Source organism: Siphateles boraxobius, unplaced genomic scaffold (assembly GCF_051911475.1).
Source record: "Siphateles boraxobius isolate OS27281-9 unplaced genomic scaffold, OSU_SipBor_1 25, whole genome shotgun sequence".
NCBI classification, from domain to species: domain Eukaryota; kingdom Metazoa; phylum Chordata; class Actinopteri; order Cypriniformes; family Leuciscidae; genus Siphateles; species Siphateles boraxobius.
Window position 1 is genome coordinate 22019461 of NW_027508866.1, and position 26080 is coordinate 22045540.

General features: G+C 38.8%; 2 protein-coding genes across 15 annotated transcripts in view; one reads left to right on the forward strand and one right to left on the reverse strand.

The window, feature by feature from the left end:
- Positions 1–2347, forward strand: part of tjp2a (tight junction protein 2a (zona occludens 2)) — a 48589-nt gene extending 46242 nt beyond the window's left edge. For 6 of the 11 annotated variants that reach the window (XM_077243194.1, XM_077243190.1, XM_077243189.1 and 3 more), the window contains 4 exons: positions 385–486; positions 592–876; positions 1330–1412; positions 1507–2347. In XM_077243194.1, coding sequence (XP_077099309.1) covers positions 385–486; positions 592–876; positions 1330–1412; positions 1507–1696 — 660 coding nt within the window. In that variant the 3' untranslated portion in view covers positions 1697–2347. The remainder of the gene's footprint in view (positions 1–384; positions 487–591; positions 877–1329; positions 1413–1506) is intronic. The other 5 variants (XM_077243193.1, XM_077243192.1, XM_077243191.1 and 2 more) reach the window with 1 other exon arrangement.
- A 609-nt stretch (positions 2348–2956) lies between these two features.
- apba1b (amyloid beta (A4) precursor protein-binding, family A, member 1b) lies at positions 2957–24367 on the reverse strand. 4 transcript variants are annotated; one of them, XM_077243196.1, is made up of 14 exons: positions 24351–24367; positions 23958–24066; positions 19747–21442; positions 17892–17993; positions 17745–17784; positions 15778–15923; positions 14996–15028; positions 14659–14745; positions 13088–13291; positions 12818–12997; positions 11738–11950; positions 7924–8043; positions 7697–7837; positions 2957–3371 (listed from the first exon to the last, which is right to left on the reverse strand). In XM_077243196.1, the coding sequence occupies exons 3-14, from the start codon at positions 21400–21402 to the stop codon at positions 3300–3302; spliced, it is 2994 nt and encodes a 997-aa protein (XP_077099311.1). In that variant the 5' UTR covers positions 21403–21442; positions 23958–24066; positions 24351–24367; the 3' UTR covers positions 2957–3299. The 4 variants fall into 4 exon arrangements, with proteins under 4 accessions (XP_077099311.1, XP_077099310.1, XP_077099313.1 ...); XM_077243195.1 differs by having other exon boundaries at positions 14659–14748; XM_077243198.1 differs by lacking the exons at positions 14996–15028; positions 24351–24367 and having other exon boundaries at positions 23958–24271.
- Positions 24368–26080: the final 1713 nt, after the last annotated feature.

Here is a 26080-nt window from a genome sequence, read left to right on the forward strand (position 1 = left end):
CTCTTCTTTTAACTTCTGCTCATCAAATAATCCTAAATAAAATGTACCATGGTTTCCACAAAACTATGAGGAAGCACAGCAGTTTTCAACATTGATAATAATCAGAAATGTTTCTTTAGCATCAAAGAGACTTCTTTCAAAAAATATTAGTGTACAGAGTAGTATTATTATTAATAATAATACAAGGCCAACATCAAGCTTTTTTCCAAATATTGTAGTCTTTTGATGAGACTTATTTTTGCTTTTCTACGATTTTGAGTCTGTAACACACATTCAACAATAGACATGCTTTCAGTGTGGTGTGTGTGGTATTCCAGTCATCGTCTGTATTTTGAATGTTTTTGAATGAATCAATGCTCCAGTTCTCACTCTTCACCCACTCAGAGACCCATGCCGGTTCCCCATGAGCGTTCGAAGAAGCCCGCGAGCAGAGATGTGCAGCGGGACCCCAGCCCGCCTCCATCGTTTGTTCCAGAACCCCCTAAGGTCAGATGTCCTGTCATTTCCTTTATACCTCCTTTTCCTCCCTGAAGTATTCTTGAGCCCTGATACGGACAGCACCTCTGTTAAAAAGCCCATGTGTTCCTGCAGGTCAGGTCAGCTTCCCGTCCTGCCGACTCCAGGAGTTTCGACTCCCGTTCCAGCAGCACAATCAGCAGTGATGTTCCTGTCAGCACCAAAGCCCTTCCACCGCCAGTAGCCCTGAAGCCCAGTTTCACCATGAAGACGGGCCCAGCTGACGACACGGCCTCTAAAGACCCCGCCGAGGACCCCGCCAACCGCACCTTCCGGGGAAAGGTGAAGGCTTTCGAGCAAATGGACAACCTGGCCCGGGCCAAAAGGATGCAGGAGCTCCAGGAGGCCGAACAAGCACGGGTTTGTGATCTCATTCACAAAAACTACACAAACTGCTGTAGATCTGATCTGATAGAAAGAACCTCACTAAACTATTACAAATGTCATATTTCACACCAAAATCAAAAGAAAAAGATTTATTTTGCATAAAGAAAATTAAGCATTTGTTTATTTCTTCATTCATTCATTCATTGTTGTCATGACAATTAAGCACATTTCCCCCATTTCAATTTGATACAAATTATAAATGATTCATATACTTTTTTATTATTATTAAAATCAAATTTGAATAGGGGAAATGTACTTTAATGTCATTTGGTACACACACACACATATATATAAAATTATAGATTTTTTTATTTTTTTTTATTTGAGGTGAACTTTGTCCTGGACATTTCATTTTTACAAAAGTTTTTTTTTTTTTTTTAAAGTGGTATTTAAAATGTATCTGGTATTTATCTTTTTGGTTAACAGCTGGAAATATCTCAGAAACATCCAGATATTTACGCAGTTCCCCACAAACCCAAACCAAATCAAAACAGGCCACAACCAATTGGGTAAGTTTGATTTTTTCCCCCACCCTCTCTATCTCTTTCCCATTTCAACACATATCTAAATCCCTAAAGTGTCTTTAATGGTACGTCCCATCAGTGATGGCTCTATTCCCTTCAGCTCCAGCTCAAACTCTGAGTCCCAGAGCGCCTCCAAACCCCAGTATTCAGAGATTCGCTCTCACTACCGCGCCGAGGATGAGGACGAGGAAGAGTATCGACGCCAGCTGGCTGACCAGAACCGCAGAGGCTATTACAATCCCAAGAAATACAACGACACTGAACTCTAACTCCCTGTGATGTCCCATGAACCTCATGGGCTGTGCTGGGATATTTCCTGTGCATGTCATCACAGAGGAAGAGTGTGCGCTGTTATAGTTGTTGTGTAAATGAGAGGGACCCATCTCTTGGAGAGGGGATATTGTTTGCCACATGCAGTATAAACGTGCAATTTATAAAACAGCATCTTTTTATACCTGCAATGTTTTTATATGCAATGTTTTTATATGAAATATCAGTGTATGTTTCATGTAGTCTTGTAGTGATTTTTTTTTCCAGGATATTTTGTGCATCTTTAGTTTTATTTTCCCACACTGTTTCTAATGAAAGCTAATAGATGGAGTTAACGTTACACTTTCCTTAACAACACTAAAATTAGCCATAAACCAAAATGAAATGTTATTTTCCCAAAGCATTTGCTGGAGTGCCTTAATGTCATTGATCAAACATGCATTAACTGAAGTTTAGAAATTTATTTTATGCTTGCTGCATATATTACTATGCTATAATTGTGATTAAAAACTGGCTTATGATAAGATCTTGTGTAATGTTCACACTATTGTTATGCGTCTATGATCAGTGCTTTGGGTTTAACCACTAATTAAACAGATTGGTGGAATTTTTAAATATTAAAGTCAAATAAATAAACCTGACTTATAATATTTATGTTGTGCTTGACTCATTATTATTATTATTAATAAATTGAGCCACATGTAGAGCTGGGATTGACAGATCCTGATATAGTTTTAGTGTCTGAAGTGTTTTTTGTCACAATAACTATTAAATTGGTCTACAAAAAATTAATTGTGCCATTGTATTAATGCAAGAAAGTTTTGCTGTTTAAATGCTTGCAAATTTACACTACCATTCATAAGTTTGGGGACAGGACTTTTTTTTTTAAAGAAATGAATTATTTTATTCAGTAAGGATGCATTCCATTTATCAAACGCTGTTGTAATGTAAAATATGACGCAGCACAACTGTTTTTAACATTGATAATGTGAAATGTTTTTTGAGCATCATACTGCACTTCATGATTTCTGAAGGATCGTAAGAAAATTCAGCTTTTATCACAAGAATAAATTACATTTTAAAATGCATTGTTTTCTATGCAAGTTATTTTTGAATTATAATAGTTCACAGTATTACATTATTTATTGTATTTTTATCAAATGTAGTTTTTGGTGAGCAGAAGAGACTTCTTTTAAAAACATTGAAAAAATTCTTACCAAATGTGTTAGAAAATGTGACAAATGAAAAATGTGCAAATATTTTGTAGCTTTAGTTTATTGATGACAACAGTACAGCTCAGTAAATCAGGTTTGTGAATGTTCATGTGCTCAGTGCCGTTGATCTCTGATAATGTGGGTCCAGCCGTGTGTCGGGCCGCTCAGTTCTCTTTGGTACGTTTGAACACTGAACTGATGCCAGTGGTGTGATCACGGCGTTCAGAGATCACATAGAGATTAAGGCAGGTCAGATGCTGCTGGAACGGTTTGGTTTATGCACTAATGGAATAATAAATACATACATCCAGTTAAATAAATCTGTAAACAGTTATATTAATATCTCAATAAATAAGTCTGGGTCAGCGTGTGTAAAGGTGATAGAGCTTCAGATGTAGACGGGCTGTTCCTGGGCCGTGAGCAGGCGGTACATGGCGGCAGGCATAGTCTTCATATGGATCTGAGGAATACAGATTTGCATGATTACAGTATACACTGAAAAGACAAGTCATTTCACTCGGCGGCCATCTTTGAAACGTCTCTCGGGCATCTATTTCAGTCAAGTGAGTGCAGCTCCTATCTTTTTGAATGAGGAAACATCAAATTCTCCAAAACTTTCCACCAAGCTTACGATTAAATTACATATTTGAAATCTGACAACAACTGTCAACATTCCGCCATATTGAGCGTTGCACTTTTCCCCATCCAAAACAATACGAGTGACGAGTCTTGTGTAATGGTATTAAGCCATTAGCTCAGCAACATGCTAACTTGAAAGGTGTAAACGGGTCAGAATATGCCTACTTCCATACTATACAGTAGGTGAAAAACAGTATGTGAGCCACGTACAGTAGTATGTCAGAATTCATAGCGTTCATAAAAGAGTAGGCGAAAAGTACTCGGATCTACTACTTCAGGTGAGATTCTGAAGTGTCAGTATGATGGACACTTCACTATCCCATGAGGCCATGGGAGTGGTTATGTGAATGTAAGTGAAGCAACATTGACACGGTTGGACTCGTGACAGTGACAACATGGCGATTTCATTCATAGAATGAGCTGAAATATTATGACCACCTTGGAGTTTTGACTGATGATCAGTTGAACTTGACAGAAATCATCGCAAGAATGGCCCGGTCCCGCAGATTTGCCTTACAACATTAGGAGGATCAGGCCCGTCCTATGGAAGCATGCTACACAACTCCTTGTGCAAGCTCATCTTCTATCCAGGCTGGACTATTGTAATGCTCTCTTAGCTGGCCTTCACTGTCAAACTGTCAAACAACTGCAACTGATCCAGATGCTGCAGCAAGAGCCTCTCTCTTCTTCAATTCGCTTCACAACTTCACATCAAATTAAAGGCACTGATGTTTGCCTACAGAACAACCAATGGCTCTGCACCCCTATACCTAAACTCACCACTTCAGACTTAAGTGCCTCCAGAAGCCTGAGTTCTGCAAGTGAACACCACCTTGTGGTGCCATCATCCCAAAGAGCCATAAAATCCCTTTCACAGACTGTTCCTGCTGGTGGAAAAACCTGCCTAACTCAACCCAATCTGCTGAGTCTTTAGCCATTTTCAAGGAACTGCCGAAGACGCATCTTTTTCGTTAACACTTGACCCATTAATACTAACACTTACTATTCTATATCTATAAAAAAAACTTGCTACATGTACTCTGCTGGACATACTGAACTAACTAGTCACAGCACTTGCATATCGTTGCTCTATTGTTGGTTTGATTGCTTCTATTGCTCTCCTCAATTGGAAGTTGCTTTGGATAAAAGCGTCAGCTAAAAGATTAAATGTTAAATGTAACCTCCGCATGCTGCCAAAGCAGTGCTGACCGGCCGGGGCATGGCCTCTACAGACCCCTGTCATATCTGGCGTTGGTACAGTTCTGTAGGATGTGAGGTGGAGCCGCTGTGGATCGGAGATCTGGGGAATCAGCTTAAACTCTTTATCAGGTTCCTCAAACCATTCCTGATCAATGTGGACAATCACTTCCACCAGTGAAACCGTTGTCATGAAGGGGTGTACCTGATCTGACACAGTGTTTAGGTCGGTTGCACGTCAAACTGACGTCCACATGAACGGCCGGACCCAGGGTTTCCCAGCAGGTCATTGTCCAGATTATCACACTCCCTCCAGCGGCTCGTCGTCCCACAGTGATCCTGGTGCATGACTTCCTCAGGTAAACGGCGTCATGTACACGGCCGTCCATGTGATGTAAACGAAAAGGGACTCATTGGACCAGGCGACCTTCTTCCACTGCTCCGAGGTCCTGTTCAGACGCTCGCGAGCCCATTGTAGGCTCTTTCGACGGAGAGCAGGGTCATCATAGGCTCTCTCATCGCAGCAGAGTGTGATGCACTGTGTGTTGTGACACATTCCTCCCATAACCATCATTAAAATTGTGTGACTTGTGGCACAGTAGACCTTCTGTTGGCTCGGACCAGACGGGAGAGCCTTCATTACCCTTGTGCATCATGTTTGTCCCTCCTCGAACACTGTTGGTAAATTTTCAGCAGTCCTGACCGAGAGCAACACACAAGTCTTGCCGTTTCAGATACTCTGAACTGGTCTCCTTTACAATTTGCCCCTTATCAAAGTCGCTCAGATCTTCATTCGTACCATCCACTTGAGGAATACACTAATAAAATAAACTCTAAAAAAAACTCTTAAAAATAAATTTAGCCACAGCCTTGATTTCCACGCTGCTGCTTCCTCAAATCCATTCCACTGGCTCATTCACAGTCCATATAAATTAGGGGTGCGCCGATCCGATACTCAGTATCGGTATTGCTCCGATAATAGCAATATTTGCCGGATCGGGTATCGCCAGACGAGACCATCCAAATCCGATCCGATATTGTAGCCTACGTATGTTATTGTTATACAACACAAAAGGCACAACAACATTATAAAGCACTATAATGTTTTCGTGTACTGTATTCCAAGATTTCTGAAGTCATTACATATAGTTTAATGTGAGGTACAGATTTAAATCGTTAAATTAATCTTCACCTAAGTGCTTCCCTCCGCTGCGGCTGTCAGTCATTCTCACCACTCAAACAGCGCGTCGCGCTCGGGTAAAACAGTCAACACGATGAAACTCTCTCAAAGATGAGTCAATGTTCCTATTATTATACTGTAGATATGTAGATAAAGGTCTATGGTTTGCATAAAAGGACTTTAACGTGCTGGAGTTTCACATGTTACTTTCAACCGGGTGTCTGTTAACGTTAGATCACAACACAACTCCTCAGTGATCACAACACTGGAGTAGAGAGCGATATAATTGCTCTTCACACGCACATTAACTGAAATTTAAAACTGTTAAAAGGCTCAAACTAATGAATAAATAAAGAAATAAATGTATATCTTACTTTTGTTCTTTGAACTTTTCAATGCGACGCGCTGCGCGCCGTGACTCCATGTTGCTTCGAGCGCATCGTTCTGCGCACGGGATGCGCATAAGGTTTCGTGCCGCTCTGAATTGGAGCCTTTCATATTACAATACTTTTGCGCAATGGCAGTTTATTGATAGCCTTAGTTGTTCTGTCCAATCTATGTATCATATGTTGCTGCTTCATTAAAAAGTTGCGCTTAAAATTTTAAAATAAATGTATTTTAATTATATAGTATATATTTTGTCTGTATTGTTTTACAAAGTAAGGAAAATAATGTTTAAGTCAAGCTTTGATGCCTTTAACAAAAGAATAATCCCAGTCTCTTCCCCACAGTGAGGCATACAGATACAGTTTATTAGGTCATTTGGCACTGTTTTTTTAATTATTATTTTAGTATTGGATCGGATCGGTATCGGTCAATATTGAGTCCCAGGTATCGGAATCGGTATCGGAGGCAAAAAAAGCGGATCGTGCCACCCCTAATATAAATTAAACTCCATTCCATGTTTTCACTACTCGCACCTGCTGCACTGCCTGACACAGCAATATAAACAGCATCTGGCATATCTGCTGCTCAGGAGTGTCTGGCTGTGCGCTCACATACTGTCACTAAACAAGCTGGTGTAAGTCAATATTTCATTTGTTCGCCTGTTGCTTTTAAAGGCATCATGCAGTCTTTGTTGCAGCATTGAATTACAGTCACACTTACACTATGTTGTTATAACACTAACACCTTACGTACTCAACAGTCTGAGGTCTCTGTTGTCGTATTTTTTGCTTCATGATGCACCACACATTTTCAATAGGAGACAGGTGTGGACTGCAGGCTGGCCAGTCTAGTACCCGAACTCTTTTACTATGAAGCCACACTGTTGTAACATGTGCAGAATGAATCTTGCTGAAATAAGCAAGGACGTCTCTGAACAAGACGTTGCCTTGATGGCAGCATTATGCAACATTTTGTCTCATGCTATAGCCAGACAAAAGTATCAACACATGTTATAAAATGGACACCTTCAGTTCTTGATTATAATTGGCTAAGCTGTAATCGATGCCATTGTAATATACTTTGTAACCACACAGTTGAGAGTCTTTCAGCATGGTATTACTGCGACATCTAGTGTGTGTGTCTGTCTCACACATTATAGCAACATTCATGCATGACGCTGTGGATTAACTGCTTGGCGGGGGAAGGATTTTTTGTTCAAAACAACTTACTAGACTTTTGTTGCCCTGTTAATCTTCGGGAAACCTTGCAAGGTATGTCATAACCGTTTTAAGCTATAAAAGCAATTGTTTAATTAAAAGGCACCAGAATACAGGAAAAGGAATCGGACTCCCCAACCGTAGTTGATGGAAGACACACTTTACCTCTCCCACAGCGTTGGACAGGATGTGGACGATCTTCTCGTGAGGTGTGGCCACTACGCTCTGAGCGTTGATCTCGATGATGCGATGGCCCACGCGGACCCCTCCTCTCTCTGCAATCCCCCCTCGCATGAGGCTACAAATCTGACAACAAAACATCAACTCTGTTAGTAGCAGCTACCTAGTAAAACACCGTAAAAACTGACCAATGTTTTGATGTTAATACCCACAATGCCATTCTGTACACTGAAGCCCAACTGATAGCGAAGGTCTGGTCTGCGGATGAGAACCATGGTCACAGGGGGACACCTGACGATGTTCATCTTTATCCTGGACTGAGCCTTCAGCCCCTGAACACAGAACAGGTAGACCAGACTAATCAAAACACATTATTTTTGCAAGTATTATGGGAACGTTTATAAAAAAAAAAACAGACTAACGTCCAACTAAAATGTTTACGGACAGTGGCGGTTCTAGAGGGGGGGCCAGGGGGGCCCGTGCCCCTGTGACAACAAGCTTGGCCCCCCTTGTGGCCCCCCTAAATGTGGAGTGTGAAATAATTTTTACAAAAATGTTTTTTTTTGCTATCGTTGTATGCGTATTATTTTTTTATTATTCTATCTTTGTGGATTTGCTTGTTCACGTGACAATTCGCATCACATTCGCGGGAATCGCGGCAGAATAACGTCTGTCTCCTGCACGCGAGAGAGGAGAGAAGGAGAAAGCTGGTAAATGTCAGTTCAGTTGCAAGTTCATTCTTTATGTGCGTATCGGGTGTGCGATGTGTATTGTCTATTATGATATTGTAATCACTGTTTTAACTGTATACGAGGCACTGTGAGCTGACATCGCATTTGTCTCTCGTCCTTTCACTGCTGTGTGCGGTTCATAGGTAGGCTATGTCCCCAAATTAGTTTATTTCTTATATTTATATCATATTATGTTCTTATATTAGAATATCACATCAGCAAGAGTGCTGTTTTCCCGTGCACAATTGCAACTGTGATATTGATCTTATACAACAGTTAAATTAACAATAAGTTAACATTGGGCGTTACTTTTTAGACACAATATTGTCAATATTGTTTGTTTTCCCTTTATTTCGCAGACTAGAATTTCAAAATGAAACGGTAGCAGAGTCTCAATGCAACAGACAGCGATGATTTCTTGACTGAAATCTGCGTTTTGAAGGAATCACTTGCTCCTTTCCCGGATGAATCAGCCGTTTGAACGAATCGGTTGAATGAATGAATCCTTCAACTCACTTATTAAGACAGTGACTTGCCGCCGGCTACTGGCGGTTTTAGTTTCATATTTAAAGTACCCTTTAATTAAAACGTTAAAATTTTAAATAATTTCATGTTTAAATATTGATTTAAAAAAAAATCTCATAGCTTTATTTATGCAATTGTGAATGGAGTGTAAATATATTAATGCCGCTTCTGTGTCTCCTCTAGACTGCAAAGATGGATTTTGATTAAATGATTTAATTTGACTGGTAACAGTGGTACTGTATAATTATTGTATAATTAAGTATTATTGTATAAATAAGTATAATTACTGTATAATTTGAATGTTAGTATTTGACATAAAAGGTGATTCATAACTCTAAATAAGTTTAGAAAGAATGTCCATATATAGGTGAAAATGCCCCTGGAAATCAATTTAAGGTGGCAAATTAAATTAATTAAAAATTAATTAAAAAATGATTTTCGGTCCCTGCTGTTAACTGACCACTGCATAGAATATAAAAAAATATGAATATGTGAGTCAGCTGTCAACAACAGGCCTAAACCAGCCATGTCACCAGCACAAAAACACAATCAGTAAAATATCATCTAATCATCAACAAAACATTGAAAATATTGAGATATATTTTTGTCAATATTGCACACCCCTAATGTACGGTATGAATTTTGATTTCTTCAGGTTTTAAAAAGCCTTAAATTCGATTTTAAAAAGTGTGCAGGAACCCTGTAAATGGTTAGACATAGTTACCTAGCAAGTCAGTTATTTTCAGTAAATTAATTAATACGCTTCTTGGTCCCCATTGCTTTTGCTCTATAGTTCTCACCAAAATGAAGAGAAAGAAGGACATCATGTCAATTACAGTTACTGTGACTAATACTGAATATGTAATGCAAATGTAAAAATATAATGGAAATGCAAATACATTGTTGAATGATTATAAACATGGTATTTTGCCTGTTTATGCCTGCAGTGCAGTGCAGAAAATGATATGACAACAATAAGGTCTAAATGCAACTGGCCCCTCTAACAGCACAACTGGCCCCAGCTTGGCCCCCCCAGTTGAAATGGTCTAGAACTGCCACTGTTTACGGAAAAGAAAATTCCAGGAAGGATGTATAAATAGCATTTTTGTTAGCCTAGAAATCTAGACACACCCTAGCGGCAGCAAAATTTATTTTGCAGCCAGTGTGGTCTAGCAACTCTCCGTTGACTTTCGAGCTGGAAAAAACAAAAACTGGTCAGGCCAATCAGATTGTATATAAAGTCGGCGGGCGGGCTTAACATGATGGCAGAGTTGCGACGGTTCACTGCTACTTGAAAACAAAGAATGGCTGCTGCTTGGGAACAGCGGTCCTTCGATTCGGCTTTGGCCGCGACTCTGGAGGATTTGAAGTTAAACTTTCTTTGAAACAAGAACAAAGGACGGCTTTGCTCTGACTCTGTCGCTCAGACTACGTCACCTTCTTCGTTGCTCTGGTTGGTTGTAGCGCTATCTTATTCATACTTTGCATGTGACGTCACAAGTACTGGCTGGCGGGCAAGAACGTCGTTCTCTAGCAAGGCAACCCATTAAACTAATCAAGGATCTTACCAGGACGTCGCCAGTTTTAATATACAACAGTTGGTGTTTTGAGGTGTAACGACATGCCAGATAGTTGTTGTGCAATTGGATGCACTATAATTCAGCATAATCGGGTTAAGAACGTGCATGTTAACGCGCCCAATCCCCCGAAAGTGAAAGTAGAAACGGACTGGGCTTTCAGGATCTGTCGCTGCATTAACGCTGCGTTCTCTCAGAGACGACGATGGACATAATGGTATAGCGACGACTATCTTAATTTACTGGCTTAATATTTCATTGTGGACCTACATTAATGACAGTAAAAAATTTGAAGAATATTTCTTTTTAAACAAGTTTTTGAAGCTGCTTTTAATTTTCACAGATGGCAGAGTTGTGCTGTTCACGAACTAAAGACTGTTTTTAGGCCTATATCATTTTAGTGATATTATTCATATTTAGTAATTGTATTTTTTTTTAGTGTTATTAGTGTCATTAAATGTTTTGTTAATGTGCTATGGAAACAAAATAGCCTCACTATATAATTGATTGTAGTATTGGCCATTTTGTCAGCGTTTGTTGCCCACCAGGTATCCATGGTAGTCACGTGACTGCAAAGTATGAATTGTGTGCAGAGGGAATTTGAAAGACAACCGTTTATCCCGCCCCTCGGATTGAGGCATGCCAATGGAGAGTTCCCAGACTTAACATCTTGATGTGTGTCTGGTATGCCAGGCTACATTTTGGTGCTAATGCTTTGAGAACATTACTAAAGAACAGATACATTTCAATTATTAATGTTAGTGGAAGAATGTTAGTTCATAAATTTGAGAGAACATTGCCAGAACATAAGCCAAAGTTCCCTGTATGATGGGTTGTCAATAGATGTATGAAGCTCACACAGAAGTCACGTTTAAACCAGTTTTCTGTTGGTCAACACGGCAAATACACATGATCGACTTCTGAGTGAAATCTGCGTGCGGAAGGAAATCTCTCCGTTGATTTTCAACATAGTGGGACTTTAACTTTAACTTAAGTTTAACTTACTTAAAAAGACTATTTTACCCAACATTTCTATGTTATGTATTTTTATGATTATTACAGCTTTGAGCTATTAGCTTAGCAACATGCTAAAATGAATCTCCCTTGGAATCAGTGTGTGTAGAGTCTAAAAGCTCAAATGTTTGTTGTCAAATCAGAAATACAGAAAACACAACAGAACAAACAAGTCCTACTTTAATGATGCTCTGACATGTGGAGAGCGGCAGTCCGACCAGACTTGTGCCGTTGACGGTCATGATCTGATCTCCGATGTTGAGTCTCCCAGACTTGGCTGCGGGTCCGCTGTGCATCAGGCTGGCGATGATGACCGTGGGGAGGATCGAGCCCCAGCCCGACTCCACGATAACCACACCTAGCATCTCACCCTTTTGCTTCTCGATGTACACCTGACAAACAGCCACAATTCATTATTACAGGATAATAATGATAATAATGAATTAAGTTCAAATCAGAAGTCATTTTATTTTATAGTTCAGCTCTGTTAAATGTGCATGGCAAAATTCATTTTGAAATAATAAAAAAACATATATATTGTTTGGAATATCATCCAACTACATTTTGTTTTTGTTGAAAATAAAATATGCTTTGGCAACACAATTTTTTCCTTCATAATTATTTTTTGCATATTATGAGAAAATGTAGAATCTGGTTTTGTCTCTAATTTCTGTTGTGCCATATACACTTCCCCATTTTAAAATAATGGTTTTCTTGCTATTCCTGGTGTTATATTAGAAACAGTGACATTATCAAGTATTTTTTATGTTATCAAGGTGTTTTTATATATTATTATGCTTAAATTTACCTTGTATATTTTTTTCAAAGCTCTTGTGTATATAAAAAAAAAAAATTCTGGCGAAAATAATGACTGCAAATAATTTGCTATAGTGTGATATTCCAATCTTATAGAATTGATATTCAACCCTGTAAGATTTTTTTATGTAACAGGGCTGAATGGTCATTGCACGTTTTTTGTGTAGAAATCAACAGAAATCTAATTGATATTTTAATTTTATATGCATGATCTAATAAGAGACTCATTATCTTTATGAATTTAAGTTTATGAATTTCAAACTTACTGTAACAGGGTTGAAACAATTTAGTTGCAGTGTTTGGCTTAGCAACGATAAATAATCATTGGTACTTTGCAGGGCTGGACACACATATTTGAAACAATTGCCCATTGAAAAAACAAATTGGAACAACAACAAAAAATTGCTCAACTACTGTCACTTTATGGCCACTGGTCAACTTACATCTCTGCAGTTTTCAGACTTGGAGAAGTGAATGAGGTCGTCGTTGTACATGTCCTGAGTGTTGAGCAGGTCGCTGTACTCTCTCTGGCTCAGGTCTTCTGGATCAATGCCATTGGCTCTCAAAAACTCCTGATACGCAACGCTGAAGGCCTGGCCGATGGACTGAGCAATCAGCTGAGCCTGACAGAGAGAAAGAACCAAGCAATACAAAAAACATCAACAATTTGCAGCCTTCGATGGAGGACGTGGTGTAACAGTTGAAACTCTCACATCTTCTGATTCAAACACATGGCAGATCATCTTGTACTGGCGCTGGTCGTCTCGTGCTGGGTTTGTGTGTTGCGTCTCTGCCGTGTCTAGGTTCTCCTGTGCGCTCTGAGAGCGAATCATCTTCCCACGAGCCATCAGCACAACCATGTTCCCGATGTCGGCTATATATGAGATGGTCCTCAGCGGATGGTCCATCATGGTGTCCTGCCAAGACGAGGATGCTAGAGGTCAGGTTGTGTTTCTGAACAATTGATCACAACTAATGAGGTTTATTCCTATAACTGCTGTATATATTTGTGTCCAGAACAAATAAAAAGCTCCATGTCACACCACATGACATTTTACAACCTGAAAGAACCTAACATGAAAAGGTCCAAATATCGGATATTTTAAGAGATTTAGTTCACACAGAACAAATTTTTTCATTCCAATGCGCTTCTTTTCCATTGTTTCTCTATGTAAACGCACTAGACGGACATGTACCGTTGCGCTTAAGTCTGGCGTCTTTTGCAGCGTCTCGCGCACGACATTGTGTTTTAAAAACACGGCGCTCAAGTGAAAAGAAGTTCAACTTTCAAAGCAAAAACGCATTCTGTGAACGAGCCCTTACTGATGTTGACATGTCCTCTCTATGATATCACTTCCTGTTTTATGTTTGTTTCTGCAAGTTGGTTGCACCACATGACACTGAATTTGACTTTGTCATTTAATGAGACTTTTTCTTTTGTTTTTAGAAATGTAAAAAAAAATCATGATAGTTACAAAAAATTGCCTCAATTTTAATGAGGCTTTTCTCTTGGTTATGATACCAAGACAGTCATATAACCCTGAATTTTTTTTCTTAATGCTCCAATAAAAATACCAAAATAACTTTTTGTAGAGAAATTAAAAACATGTTCATTTTTAGAAGAGATGAATTTAAATCACTGCATGTATGAATTGCATTTTTGATTAAATTGACAGGATTTAACAACTTGACATTTGCAAATTTGACCCATCCCTAAATTTAAAAACAAACTTTGTCCCTCAGACGATCTGATTTCAGATTTAAACGACAACAATGTACTAAAAACGTTTTTTTCCTTTGCATTTTTTGAAAAGTTTTGCATACAGACGACAACATTATCAAAAGCGAATGCGACTCAAAACGCTATATTATTCATTCCAGCCCAGTAGTTGGTGATGTCACTTTGAAAAATAAAAACTACGCGGCTATAGACTGAACACGTACTATGCATGACGTCACTGTTTTCACAAATTCACGTTTTTGTAGTTTACATGGAGACGATAATTGTATAGTTTTGAAAAACGTGCACTCTAAAAACCCTTTTAAAAAATTTAGCATTTTCAGGGCCCCAAAATGACGCTGTTGTGTAAATGAACTGCCAAAAACGTTTTCCGTTTTAAGTTGTAAAACATGGACATGTGTAAACAGTTCTTGGCCAGAATAAGGCCTATCATCGTCTGATGATAGGGCATATATATAAGGCATATCAACATGTCTGTCTAGTACACAATATGCAAACCTGTTTAAAATTCAAAGTGAAACCAGCTCAAAGCGTGTTCTGCACCTGTGTGAAAGCGCTGAGCACTTTGATCCTCTGCGTTGATATAAAAAGGTCCACTTCTGTGCTGGATGGCGGCCCACTCTCAGTGCCCTGCTGATACCATAAGCCAAGAAAAACTGTTATTACTCTTAAAGCAGCGAATCACTAATAAATACACCACTCTAGTCCACCATCAGAGATGCTGTTAGATTTCAATCCCTTGGTTCTTATTTTCATATAAAAGCCTGACAAACAACACATTTTGATACAAGACAAAGGAAAAAGAACAGCAAAAAATACATGATACTGCAGGTACCAATCTTACTAAAGACCTGCATGTCTACAGGAACAAACACCGTACCTTATTTCTGATTTTGGCCTGTGTCTGGGCTGTCTGCTCAGCAAGGGACAAATAAAAACAGAGAACGGTCAAATAAAGCCTACAAACATAAAAGGGCATGGTGGGCAGCTCAGACGCAATACCATTGGTTTGGAAATAATTTGATACGCCCAAATGCGTGGGATCTTATGGTATTGTGATAGGCTGAAGGTTTTTGGGAAACACTATCAAAATTTCAGCTCTGATCAGAATGACATCAGCGGGCCCCGAGACAAAAACTGACTCTCAGAATCAACTACCTATCCCTCACATTTGTTTGTTAAGAGGCCAGATATTCAGAGATGTTTGTGACATGTTTTCCATTCATAACCTCACATAACCTCAAGTGAAACTCGAAAAATGCGAATATCATGCAAAAGTTATAATTTTGATGATTATGGCTTACAGCTTATGAAAACCCCAAATTCAAAATCTCAGAAAATTTGAATATTACATGAAATCAATAAAAACACTTTTTAGAAATACAGAAATAACGGCCCTCTGAAAAGAATAATCATGCATATGTATATAATTATATATACAAAATATATAAGTTTCACCTTTAAATTTGAATTACTGAAATACATGAACTGTTGCATGATATTCTAATAATTCTAGAGTTTCACCTGTATTAGTGATTGAGTGAAGTATTGGTGTGTGTACGTTTGAGCACACTCTAAAATGAGAACAGACAGGAGCGTCAAATAATTAGTTTACCAGAGGAAACAGCAACTGGTTTGTGTATATGGGTGTGTGTTGCTCACCCGGACGCGGCTCATGGCCTCCTGGGCTTGCTGCATGCGAGCGCTCTTCGTGGGCGTTCTCTCTGACAGCAGCTGGGTGGAGCCCAGGTAGTTTGCAGCAAAAATGATGCCGTCAATCAAATCCTCAGGGTCACATGGGCCAGGAACTGTGGAAACAGGCAGACCATAGGGATAGCACAATATTGAACTTGATGCTATGCATTATTTTAGGATTCGCATCACTGTAAATGCTCTCAATGTTTTCCTGTTGTGTTTAATTTTCATTGGAACCTCAGTTCTGGTATACTGTAATGAAAATCATCCTGTCCTGTCAGTTTATTTATTTTTAATATCATTTATTTTTATTATTTTTAATATGTTGAAAAAAAACTTTACAATTATTTTTTTGCACAATGGTATTGAAAACTGAGGAGAAATAAGCTTAATTAAAGCTGAAAATAATGTCAAAATGCAAATATTAAATATGCAAAAAAAATAAAAAGTAAGTGTATTCAAAATTATTTAAAACATGTTTGTATTTATCAGTTATTTTAGAATTATTGAGATACTATTATAGTTTTTATTAATATTTAAATCAGTTTTTATATTTTTATTTTAATAAAAGTTGTAATAATTGTATTGTGTGTTTTAGTAGTTTTTAACAGTTTTTTTTTATATAAATATGTCTATATAGTTGGTCAGAACTATTGGCACCCCTGGTAAATATGATCAAAGATGGCTGTAAAATATAATTTGCATTGTTTGTCCTTTCAATAATTCATTCAAAAAATTAGAAAAAAATCTAACCTTTCATTGAAGTAAAAGACTTAAAAGTGAGGGGGGAAAATCACCTTGGGAAATAATTGTTTTTCTCCAAAGCACGTTGGCCACAATTATTGGCACCCCTAGAAATTTGTATGAGTAAAATATTTCTGAAGTAAATTCCCATTCATTTTTTACATTTTTACCACACCAGGGTGACTAGGAACATGAAGTTGTCTAGCTATGACTTCTTGTTGGGTGTAAATATGAGGAAACACTTAGGCCAAGATGAAGCTAAAAAAAAAGAACTTTTTGGCAGCATACAGGGATAAAAAGTACTCCATGTCTTCGGTTAAATTTACTGCTGGATCTTTAATGTTGAGGGCCTATTTTTTTCCTGGAAGTCCTGGACTTCTTGTTCAGATACATGGTACCATGGATTCCAGAGGTGTAAAGTCCAGGGGTCAGAAAGTAAAAGTCCTGCCATATGTTTATTCCACCCATGAACTCAGCCAGGTGATTTCACTAATTAGTTCTATTTCCTGGCTGAAAAACTGTGCTAATTAGCAAATCCAGGTGATTGGAACAAAATACTCAGGAGGACTTTTACTTTCTGAACCTGGACTTTACACCTCTGATGGATACTTGCAAATACCAACAGATAAATAATCTAAACCTGACTGCCTCTGCTAGAAATCTTATAATGGGCCGTGGTTGGATCTTCTATCAGAACAACGATCCAAAACAAACATTAAAATCAACACAAAAACGTGTCTGAGCACAAAATGTAGCTACTGCCAAGACCGTCCCAGTACCCTGACCCGAACCCTATAGAAAATGAGTGGGGTGAACTGAAGAGAAGAAGCACCAACATGGATCTGGGAATCTGAAGGATCTGGAGAGATTCTGTATGGAGGAATGGACTCTGATCTCTTGTCAGGTATTCTTCAAACTCATCAGGCATTATAGAAGAAAACTCAGAGCTGTTATCTTGGCAAAAGTAGGTTGCAAAAAGTATTAAATAAAAGGGTGCCAATATTTGTGGCCAACGTGTTTTTAAAAAAAAATTAAAAGTGAAATATATCCTGGACACATTCTTGACAAGCTTCATGGGACACAGCCTTAAATTCAAATGGCTTTTACAATCTTACAAGATAGCAGGATAATAAATTCCTTATAAGTCTTATTTGACACGTATCATAAGAGTCTGGTTTCCTTAAACGTACCATCAACATATGTAGGGAAAGAGGCCAAATTTCTCCTAGGCTGCAAACCAAAAACACAGTATTGTTACAATTACAGTAAAAGCGTAAGGAATAAGTATAAGATCAAAACATAAATGTATCAGCTGCAAGTCAAATAGAATAATTCACCTCTTGACATGACACACAAGGACTGATGTCAAGATCCTGGTCCTGATGATGGACTCCAGAGGATTCTGCTCCCAAAGGAAGCTCAGCATCTTGAACTGGAGCCTGTAAAAAAAGAAAAACACTGCCATCTAATATCATAAGTGGCATTATCACCACACTTGTTCATTTTTAACATCTCTGTATATATATATATATATATATATATATATATATATATATATATATATATATATATTAGTAACTATTCCTACTTTCCAGAGTGTTGTCAAATGAAATACCATGACTTTTCCAGGCATTCATGATTACTGCACTTCTGAAAATGGAAATTTTAGATGATTTTTTTTACGCGCTCGATGCTGCTCCTGTAGCCTACCCCTGAAAAAATTTACTGAAAACTGTTAACTGAAACATTAACCTAAAGACAACTAAGAAAGACTGAAAACAAACAAAATGCCCTCAAAAAGAAAATCCTATTCTGCAGATTACAAACTGCAGGTAGTAAAATATGCATCCGAAAACGGTTATCGAGCAGCAGAAAGTTAGTTTAGAGTGAGTGAGAAACTTGTGAGGGACTGGCGAAAAGCAGAGGTTACTCTAACTGTAATGAAGAAAAAAAAAGAAAGCTAATCGCGGGCTTAAAGTAAGATGGCCAGAGCTGGAGGAAGGAGTCCACAGATGGGTGCTTGAACAACATGCTGTCGGGAGAGGCTTGTCAACGGTGCAGTAACGTCTCCACGCCCTGGTAGTTGCTAAGGAGATGAATGTTACCGCTTCATGCAACGCAACCGTCTCTCTATCAGAGCAACGACAACGTTGTTTTGGATCTTGGCCTTGGATTTTGTGAAATACATTTCTAAATAAATGAGACTTATAGTCCGGTGCGACTTATATATGTTTTTTTACTCTTCATGACGCATTTTTTGACTGATACCACTTTTACTCCAGAGCGACTTATAGTCCGGAAAATACGGTAATTGCAATATTAATTTTAGTATGAATTTTCATGACTTGTACAATTTTACAATCCCTTGCCATCTGCAGGTTTTCCAGGGCCGCAGCAAGTCTGGCATTGAAATATTTCTATCCAATATTTGCCATTCTTTTACTTTACTGTCCATGCTTATAGAATAAAAATGGCAAAAACATTGCCGTTATTCTGCAAAGATGCCTAATTGTGGCCTTTTATAAAGTGAACCTATTGTGCTTTTTCGGATATTGCCTTTCATGAGTTTTTGTGTCCTAAAAGAAAGCAGCGATTCTGAACTGCCTGAAACAAGTCGTCAGTAATTCCAGTCTTACTTCCTGCTCGAACCTACTTAGGCTGGCATTATGCAAATCTGTTACAAAACCTATGTCTACATTGGCTGCTCACTAACAACGTCTATTTTGACCCTCAAACAATGAGTAGCTGAGGCCTGGAAGACTTTGGTTCGTGTTGTTGACATGGAGAAGACGCTGTTTTCTGTAGCCTGAAATTCAGGCATGGTTTGGTTTCCGACACGCTCTGTAAGTGGTAGACCAATCACAACAGACTGGGCCATCTGACCAATCAGGGCAGAGTAGACCAATCCCAACAGACTGGGCCATCTGACCAATCAGAGCAGACTAGGCTCGTGGAAAGGACTGTTTTAGAGAGACTGAATCCTTGACTGAACCGTTTCAGACACTCTGAGAAAAGAGGTGATGCTGCCATGTATATTATGAGAAAATTAAAGTGTTTTTTGACCTCGGATGCATGTAAACCTATTGTAGGAGAAAGCCTTTAAAATAGCATAAAAGGGGTCCTTTAAAATAAAGTTTCATAAGGAACTTCATCATAAGGAATTGTGTTAATTATGCAGGAAAACTCACTCACCACATACAGTGGGGAAGACTGCGATAGCTGACATGGTGACTGTGGATATGAGTGAATCTGAGGATGTAGTTGAGGATGGTTCTCCTCAACAGGGCTCACGTCCTGCCTCATCACCCACACGGGCTCTGTAATCTTGTCAGGCGTGTAGGGTGAACGCACTGTCTTGGTCTTCACCTCCTCGATAGCTTCCTTAATATCCTTGATGGCCAAAGAGACAGCATCTCCTGTAGCTCTGCAAGACTCTGTTATTTGATCTTGGGCTGAAGTGAATGACTTATCAGGTCTTTCCACTACTTCAACCTGCAGATCAAGTGAAAGCTGAGTATTTTCCGAAGTCTCCTCTTGGGGGTGAACGTCCAGGGATAGGCTAGTCAAGCTTGATGTCTTCCTGACCTGGGCTCTGCTTCTCCCTGAGCTTTCGGCTTCATCTCCTGACTGTTCATCATAGTGGTGCAGCCTGGAGCCCACTGACCTGAGCTGACCCATGTCTTCCTGTGGTTCGCACTGGTCATCAGACTCGTCCATGGTCATGCTCTGGTTCCTCTCGTACATCTGAGGCCCCTCAAGTGCTGGAGTAGGATCTGTTAGGTGGCATTGGGATGATTCTGTCTGATATTCTGGTGAAGTCTCTTCAGGGTGAGAATCTGGGCTTAGTTGAGGGTAAGAATCAGTGCAGGCTTCAGGACTAGAGTCTGAGAGATCATCTTGGTGGTCCACAACATGGGACACAGGACTATAAAACCCTTTGTTCTTGTTTGTACGAGCGTGACTGGTGTTAAGATCAGTAGGGTATGACTTGGGATCAGAGTTGTAGTTTCGAAGAGTCTCGGGGAAGGTTCGTGGAGAATGAAAAAAAGGTTTGTTCATCATTTTGTGAGGAGATGTGGCGAACGGTGGAACATCTACTCTTAGCGGACTGGTTCTTTTACTTTCAGAGCGACATTTTGAAGTAGTCTTAGGTGGAACATCTTGTCCATGAGTTTCCCTGGAACAGTCCTCTTCCTCTTTGTTCTCTTTCACCAATTCCTCTTCGCCAAACTTTGATTCTTCACATTGAACTTTCTCCTCCAACTGTTCCATTGAAGACTCTGGCTTTTCTGGATCTGCATCACGATCAATCTGTGTATCAGATGAATGGGAGAGATCTGGACTGTTTGCATCCAGTCTATCAGTGATTGGTTCATCCTGAGGAGATGGAGTCAGCAGTTCTTGAGAGGAATCGTCTGGAGATAATGCTTCTGAAGCTTGTTCTTTTGGAGGAGTTTTGACCACCTGTTGTTCTTCTTCTTTGTGCTGTTGTCTGTATCTGTGCTGATGGAGTCTCTCTCCACCCCGACGATGTCTTGACACCCCCAGCTTGGGCTGTTGGCCAGCTCTAACTTCTGTGTCTCCACTCTCAGTCCGCCTGCGCTGTGCTTGACCAGGAACATGCCGCCTACGGTGGCGTGGTGGAGCTTGGCTAGATCCAGGTGGGTGCTGGTTGGCTTGTTGATGGTGATGATGGTGGTGGCCTTGGATTTCTGCATCGGGGTTGTGCAGCTGGCATGGCCTCCATTTGGGGCGACCTCCCTCGAGAGGAGTCCCATTGGGCTGCTTGCTGCAATGAGGGGGTGGACCTCTGGGACCTGCCTCCTCTGGCTCCTCCCTATGGCTCATGGCTCCGCCCACTCACTGCTCATTGTCTAGATGCTGATGCCTGAATGACACACAGAAATCATAGGTAGTAGAGGAGGAGTATATCCTACAATATGTGTGAAAAAATATTGGAAGCAGATAAAAAACATTACAAGTATCATGTCCTAAAAATACAATCAATATACACTGCCCGGATTTAAATTGGCAAATGCTTAAGTATATGATTGGATTATTATTGCAGTGATTATTATGTTTCTAGCATATTATGTTTCTCAACAGTTTTTCTAACCATTATAGATGGAGTGTGTAGCTTTCATTTCTTAAACAACCATGTTCATCATGGCTATATTCCAGGATGACAATGTCAAGATTGATCAGGCTCAAGTTGTGAAAGAATGGTTGGGAGGAAGCATGAAGAATCATTTTCACACATGAATTGGCACCTCTCCATGGGGCCAGTTGCATAAACTGCTAAGACTAGTCTTAAAAAGTCATCAAATTTTTTTTCTTTTAAACTGTTCTTAAATGTTTTAAGTCAGTTATATATAAACTTAGATTGGTCTAATTTGATACTAAAAAGTAAGACTAATTGCCCGTTGACTAAGCGCTAGTTGGTCATACTAGAACTTAAGACACAGTCTTAACATATTGGCTATATTTAAGCAACTGGCCCCACCAGACCTTAAATTCATGGAAAGCCTTTGGGATGTGCTGGAGGAGACTTTACACTTTGCTGGAGGAGCTGGACTCTTGCATTGCAATTGATGCACCTCTTGATGGAAGTAAATGTTGTGATGTTATAGTCAAGCACTCTGTAAAGTCTACTCCAGTACATCCCAAAGAAAAATCCAAACAGCGACTTTTTTTTGTCCAGACAGTGTAAATTATAAATGCGCTTAATGTCTAACCAAGCAATGTGTCTGTATAATGACAGCGTAAAACACTGCATGTTCTTGTTCGTGTGCAGAGACATGGTTTATCATGGCAGTAGCACTGTCACAGATGGCCTCGCCGTGGGCAGTCTTCATGCTGCATACTCTACCAGTCCTGGAGTTCAGCAGATTCAATTCTGTCAAACCTCCCATAAAAACCCAAAGCCAGGGGATTTACCTCCCAATTTAAACAGAGATCTTCACTTTCACCATGCATGCAGCCTCTTTGTATTGTTTACAGCTGAGAGCATGCATGCAAATTAGGGTCACTCTGCAGTCCCGGTGGCAGGTGGTATCACTCACTTTGAGTTGGCAAAAAATAAATAAATAAAAATAAAAAACATTAAATTTTCTAGTGGTGCCAACCAATGGTTTTTTTTTCACATTCTAGAATTAGAGTATAACAGTGTAAGAAATTAGCCAATGTATAGGTTTAATGTACAGTGGGAACAGTAAAGCACAGGAGGTTTAATGAATGATGAGTAATAAAAAAAAAGTGAAATGTAAATCCCACTGCAGTTGTAAAATCCTGTTATGCTACAAAAAAGAAAACTTGACAGTGGTGGTTGCTAGAATTTCATCAATGACTATAATGAGAATGTTTCAAGCATTATGAGAGACCTTTTGATGCATACATTTTATAGTGCATAACTGTATAATATCTCGTATAATACCAATAGCTAAACAACTATTTTTAATACTCATAGCCATATTAATAAGGTGGTAAAACTTAAAATCACATGATGAAGTTAATCAAAACCTATTCGGCCTTATGAACCACGACTTATAAAACAAACATGAAAACAATGCTATAAAGATGCATTTTAAAGACGCAAAATAAACAATTTAACTTTGTAAAATAAAACACCATAATGTGCAGATAAAAATAAACTAACTTTTTTAATAAAATATCATCACATTTGATGCATCACGCGATGGCGTCTGTAAATATTTCACTCCAAATCACAAGCCTGGTAAATTGTATATTGTTTCCAACGTTTTATTCATATTTTTAAAAAGTGCAAGCATATGTCTTGTTGGATGGACTGTCAAAGCAGAACAGATTTTCACTGTAAAATATAACGTTGTCCATATTTTTATCAATAACAATAAACAGTAGGGCCTATAACATAAGATTACATGTAATGTTCTGTAAAATCGATTCTATTTTTCACTTTGATAAAACCCGGTTTTGTTGTTAGCTCACCATTAACACTATGTCCTTCTTATTCATTTTAATATCAGAAGCGACTTTATCCAAACGCTTCCACATAAACCCGCAATGATTGTATTGTCTCTTCCCAATGTATTTGGCTGTTTATTGACTGTAGCAGTCAGTCACTTCAGGTGATACCGCTAACCATATGGACATTTCGTCGCTCATAACATTATAAAATAAAGATTGCCTGTAGTTAAACACACAGTAAAACACCAAAATAAGATTTAACGGTGTAATTTAAAAACTTTCCGTCGGTAATAAAAGTTAAAAGCGTGTTTGATAACGTAGCGGGCCTGCGCTGAGGCGAACGCATCTTCCCTCCCCAGTGAATTCATCCAGCAGGTGCAGCTCCCTTACGAGCTATAGAGCCCTCAGCAAAACACGACAAACAAACAGCAGTTTACAGTCTCATCCGTTACACCTACCTGTTATGAGCACAAGCGATGAAGAAGAGCTGTTCGACTCGCCTTCATCTTCGTCGGATGTTCTTATTATCAACACACGGGGATTATGCGAGCGGATCTCAGACCCCTCCTTCAGCACACAGTGACATCAGAGCGGATTACACACCAGTAAACAGCTCCCTGCCCCCAAACCATCCCGCAACCACCCGCACCATCTGTCTGTGCGTTTGACTCACTTACACTTCCTCTGCTGATACACGATTGTAATATGTTCAGATGTTACTTTCTCATATAAGAACTCCGGACTGTAAGTGCGCGGATGTTCACAATGTCGTGTCCTTCAATCACAGTGATAACTCCCTTTAAAGGGATAGGTCAGCTTTGAAAATTTAAATTAGCCCATGATTTACTCACCCTGAAGTTATCCGAGGTGTATATGACATTCTTCTTTCAGACGAATACAATCGGAGTTATATTTTGTCCTGGCTCTTCCAAGCTTTATAGTGAGAATCTAGGTGTAGACTCTGTAGTTAATATTGCAATATATAGAAACTTTATATTACATTTTATGGAAACATATAACATAAAATAATATAACAAGATAATATTTTGTTATATAAAAATAAACATGAAATCATTGCTGTTCTCAGGACATGCCTCTGGCTGTGGCAGAAAGTGCCCGGCAATATCAGTTTGGGGCAAGTTGTTCCACGTGTTGTAAATGTTACAAATTGACAGAATTTATTTACTACAATATTTCTTGGCCACAAATAAAAAACTAATTGTTGCATTTAATGTACTTGCCTTGCCATGTTTTGTTATTATAATTTTCCTTATGTTTACATTTTGCTGAAAAGACGGGCAGGTTTTTGAACTCCCTGCCTTTTTCATCTCAACCAGAGAGGCCATTCTAAATTCTCAGTTATATCAATGTGATTGAGAATGTAATTATATATTTATTTTTTTAAGTTGAATAAATGTTTCATTGTCATATTTTGTCATGCTTTTTGTTTTCTGCTTTATGTGTCCACTCCGTCGTGTGCTTGTCCACCCTGTCGTGGGCTCGTCCACCCTGTCATCTTGGTATTTTTAAATAATATTTAAAATAAAAATGTCATCATACCTATATAATCAATTGTGCTAGGTGTGGGGGCAATAACATGCAAACAAAAAACTGCATCCAAATGATCAAATATTTCTCCAAATAAGAAAAAATACATGTGCGCATTGTATGAGTTTCTTTAAAAACACATGATTTACATAAAATCTTTTATGCATTTATAATTTTAAAGCAAACAAATAACCCTGTTTAGGAAAAGGACATCATACCTTTCAGAAAGTATCATTGGTATCTTAATAATGCAATGAAAACATATTTAACAGTAATTTATATGTCCACGACAGGGTGGACATATCTATGCTTTATGCTCTAAAAAATGGCCCATAATTAAAAAAAAATTGTGGGAGCTCAGATAATATATTTATTATAGTATTTGAGTGTCTATTATGACATGACATAAAGCGAATGGTAAATTAAAATCAAAATGTGTGAGTATTGTGAGGGTTGAAAGGCACTCTATGGTGATATTGACTCAGGTATATTTTTTTGGAAGGCCATCAAAGCGCATCCATCCATGATTAAAGTGCTCCACACGGCTTTGCGTGGGTTAATAAAGGCCTTTTGAAGCAAAGTGATGCGTTCGTGTAAGAAAAATATACATATTTAAAACTTAATAGACTAAAATATAGCTTCCGGCAGCCCGGCCGTACGCAAGTCGACATACACAAAACGATCCCGTTTCCACGGATCCCACAGTTAAAAACGCTGTATTCTGCTGCCAGGCCAGTAGTTGGTGGTGTCACTTTGTAAACTGAAGAAGCAGCAACTGAACATGTCGCACACGCATGACGTCAGCATTTTCACAAATTTGTGTTTTTGAGACGATAATCGAATCATTTTCAAAATCTTGCTGTTTGAATCCCGTTTTCAAAAGTTTGCATTTTCAGGCCCCCAAAATGTTGTTGTCATGTAAATGAACGGCGAAAACGCATTTTAAAAATGGTGTTGTGTAAACTGTTTCTTTGTTCATTTGTTGCGTTTTTATAGAGGGTTTTCACCTATACATCATCAATCCGGAGGTCGG

Bases quoted from the DNA above. Each gene is read 5' to 3' on its own strand.
- apba1b (XM_077243195.1), bottom strand. From the start codon at position 21,402: ATGAGCCATAGGGAGGAGCCAGAGGAGGCAGGTCCCAGAGGTCCACCC. The intron at 15,029-15,777 runs GTGAGCAACACA...CTTGCTGAGCAG, and splicing joins AGGCCATGAGCCGCGTCCGG to ACAGCCCAGACACAGGCCAA. The intron at 8,044-11,737 runs GTAGGACTTGTT...TTCTGTGTTCAG, and splicing joins CATGTCAGAGCATCATTAAA to GGGCTGAAGGCTCAGTCCAG.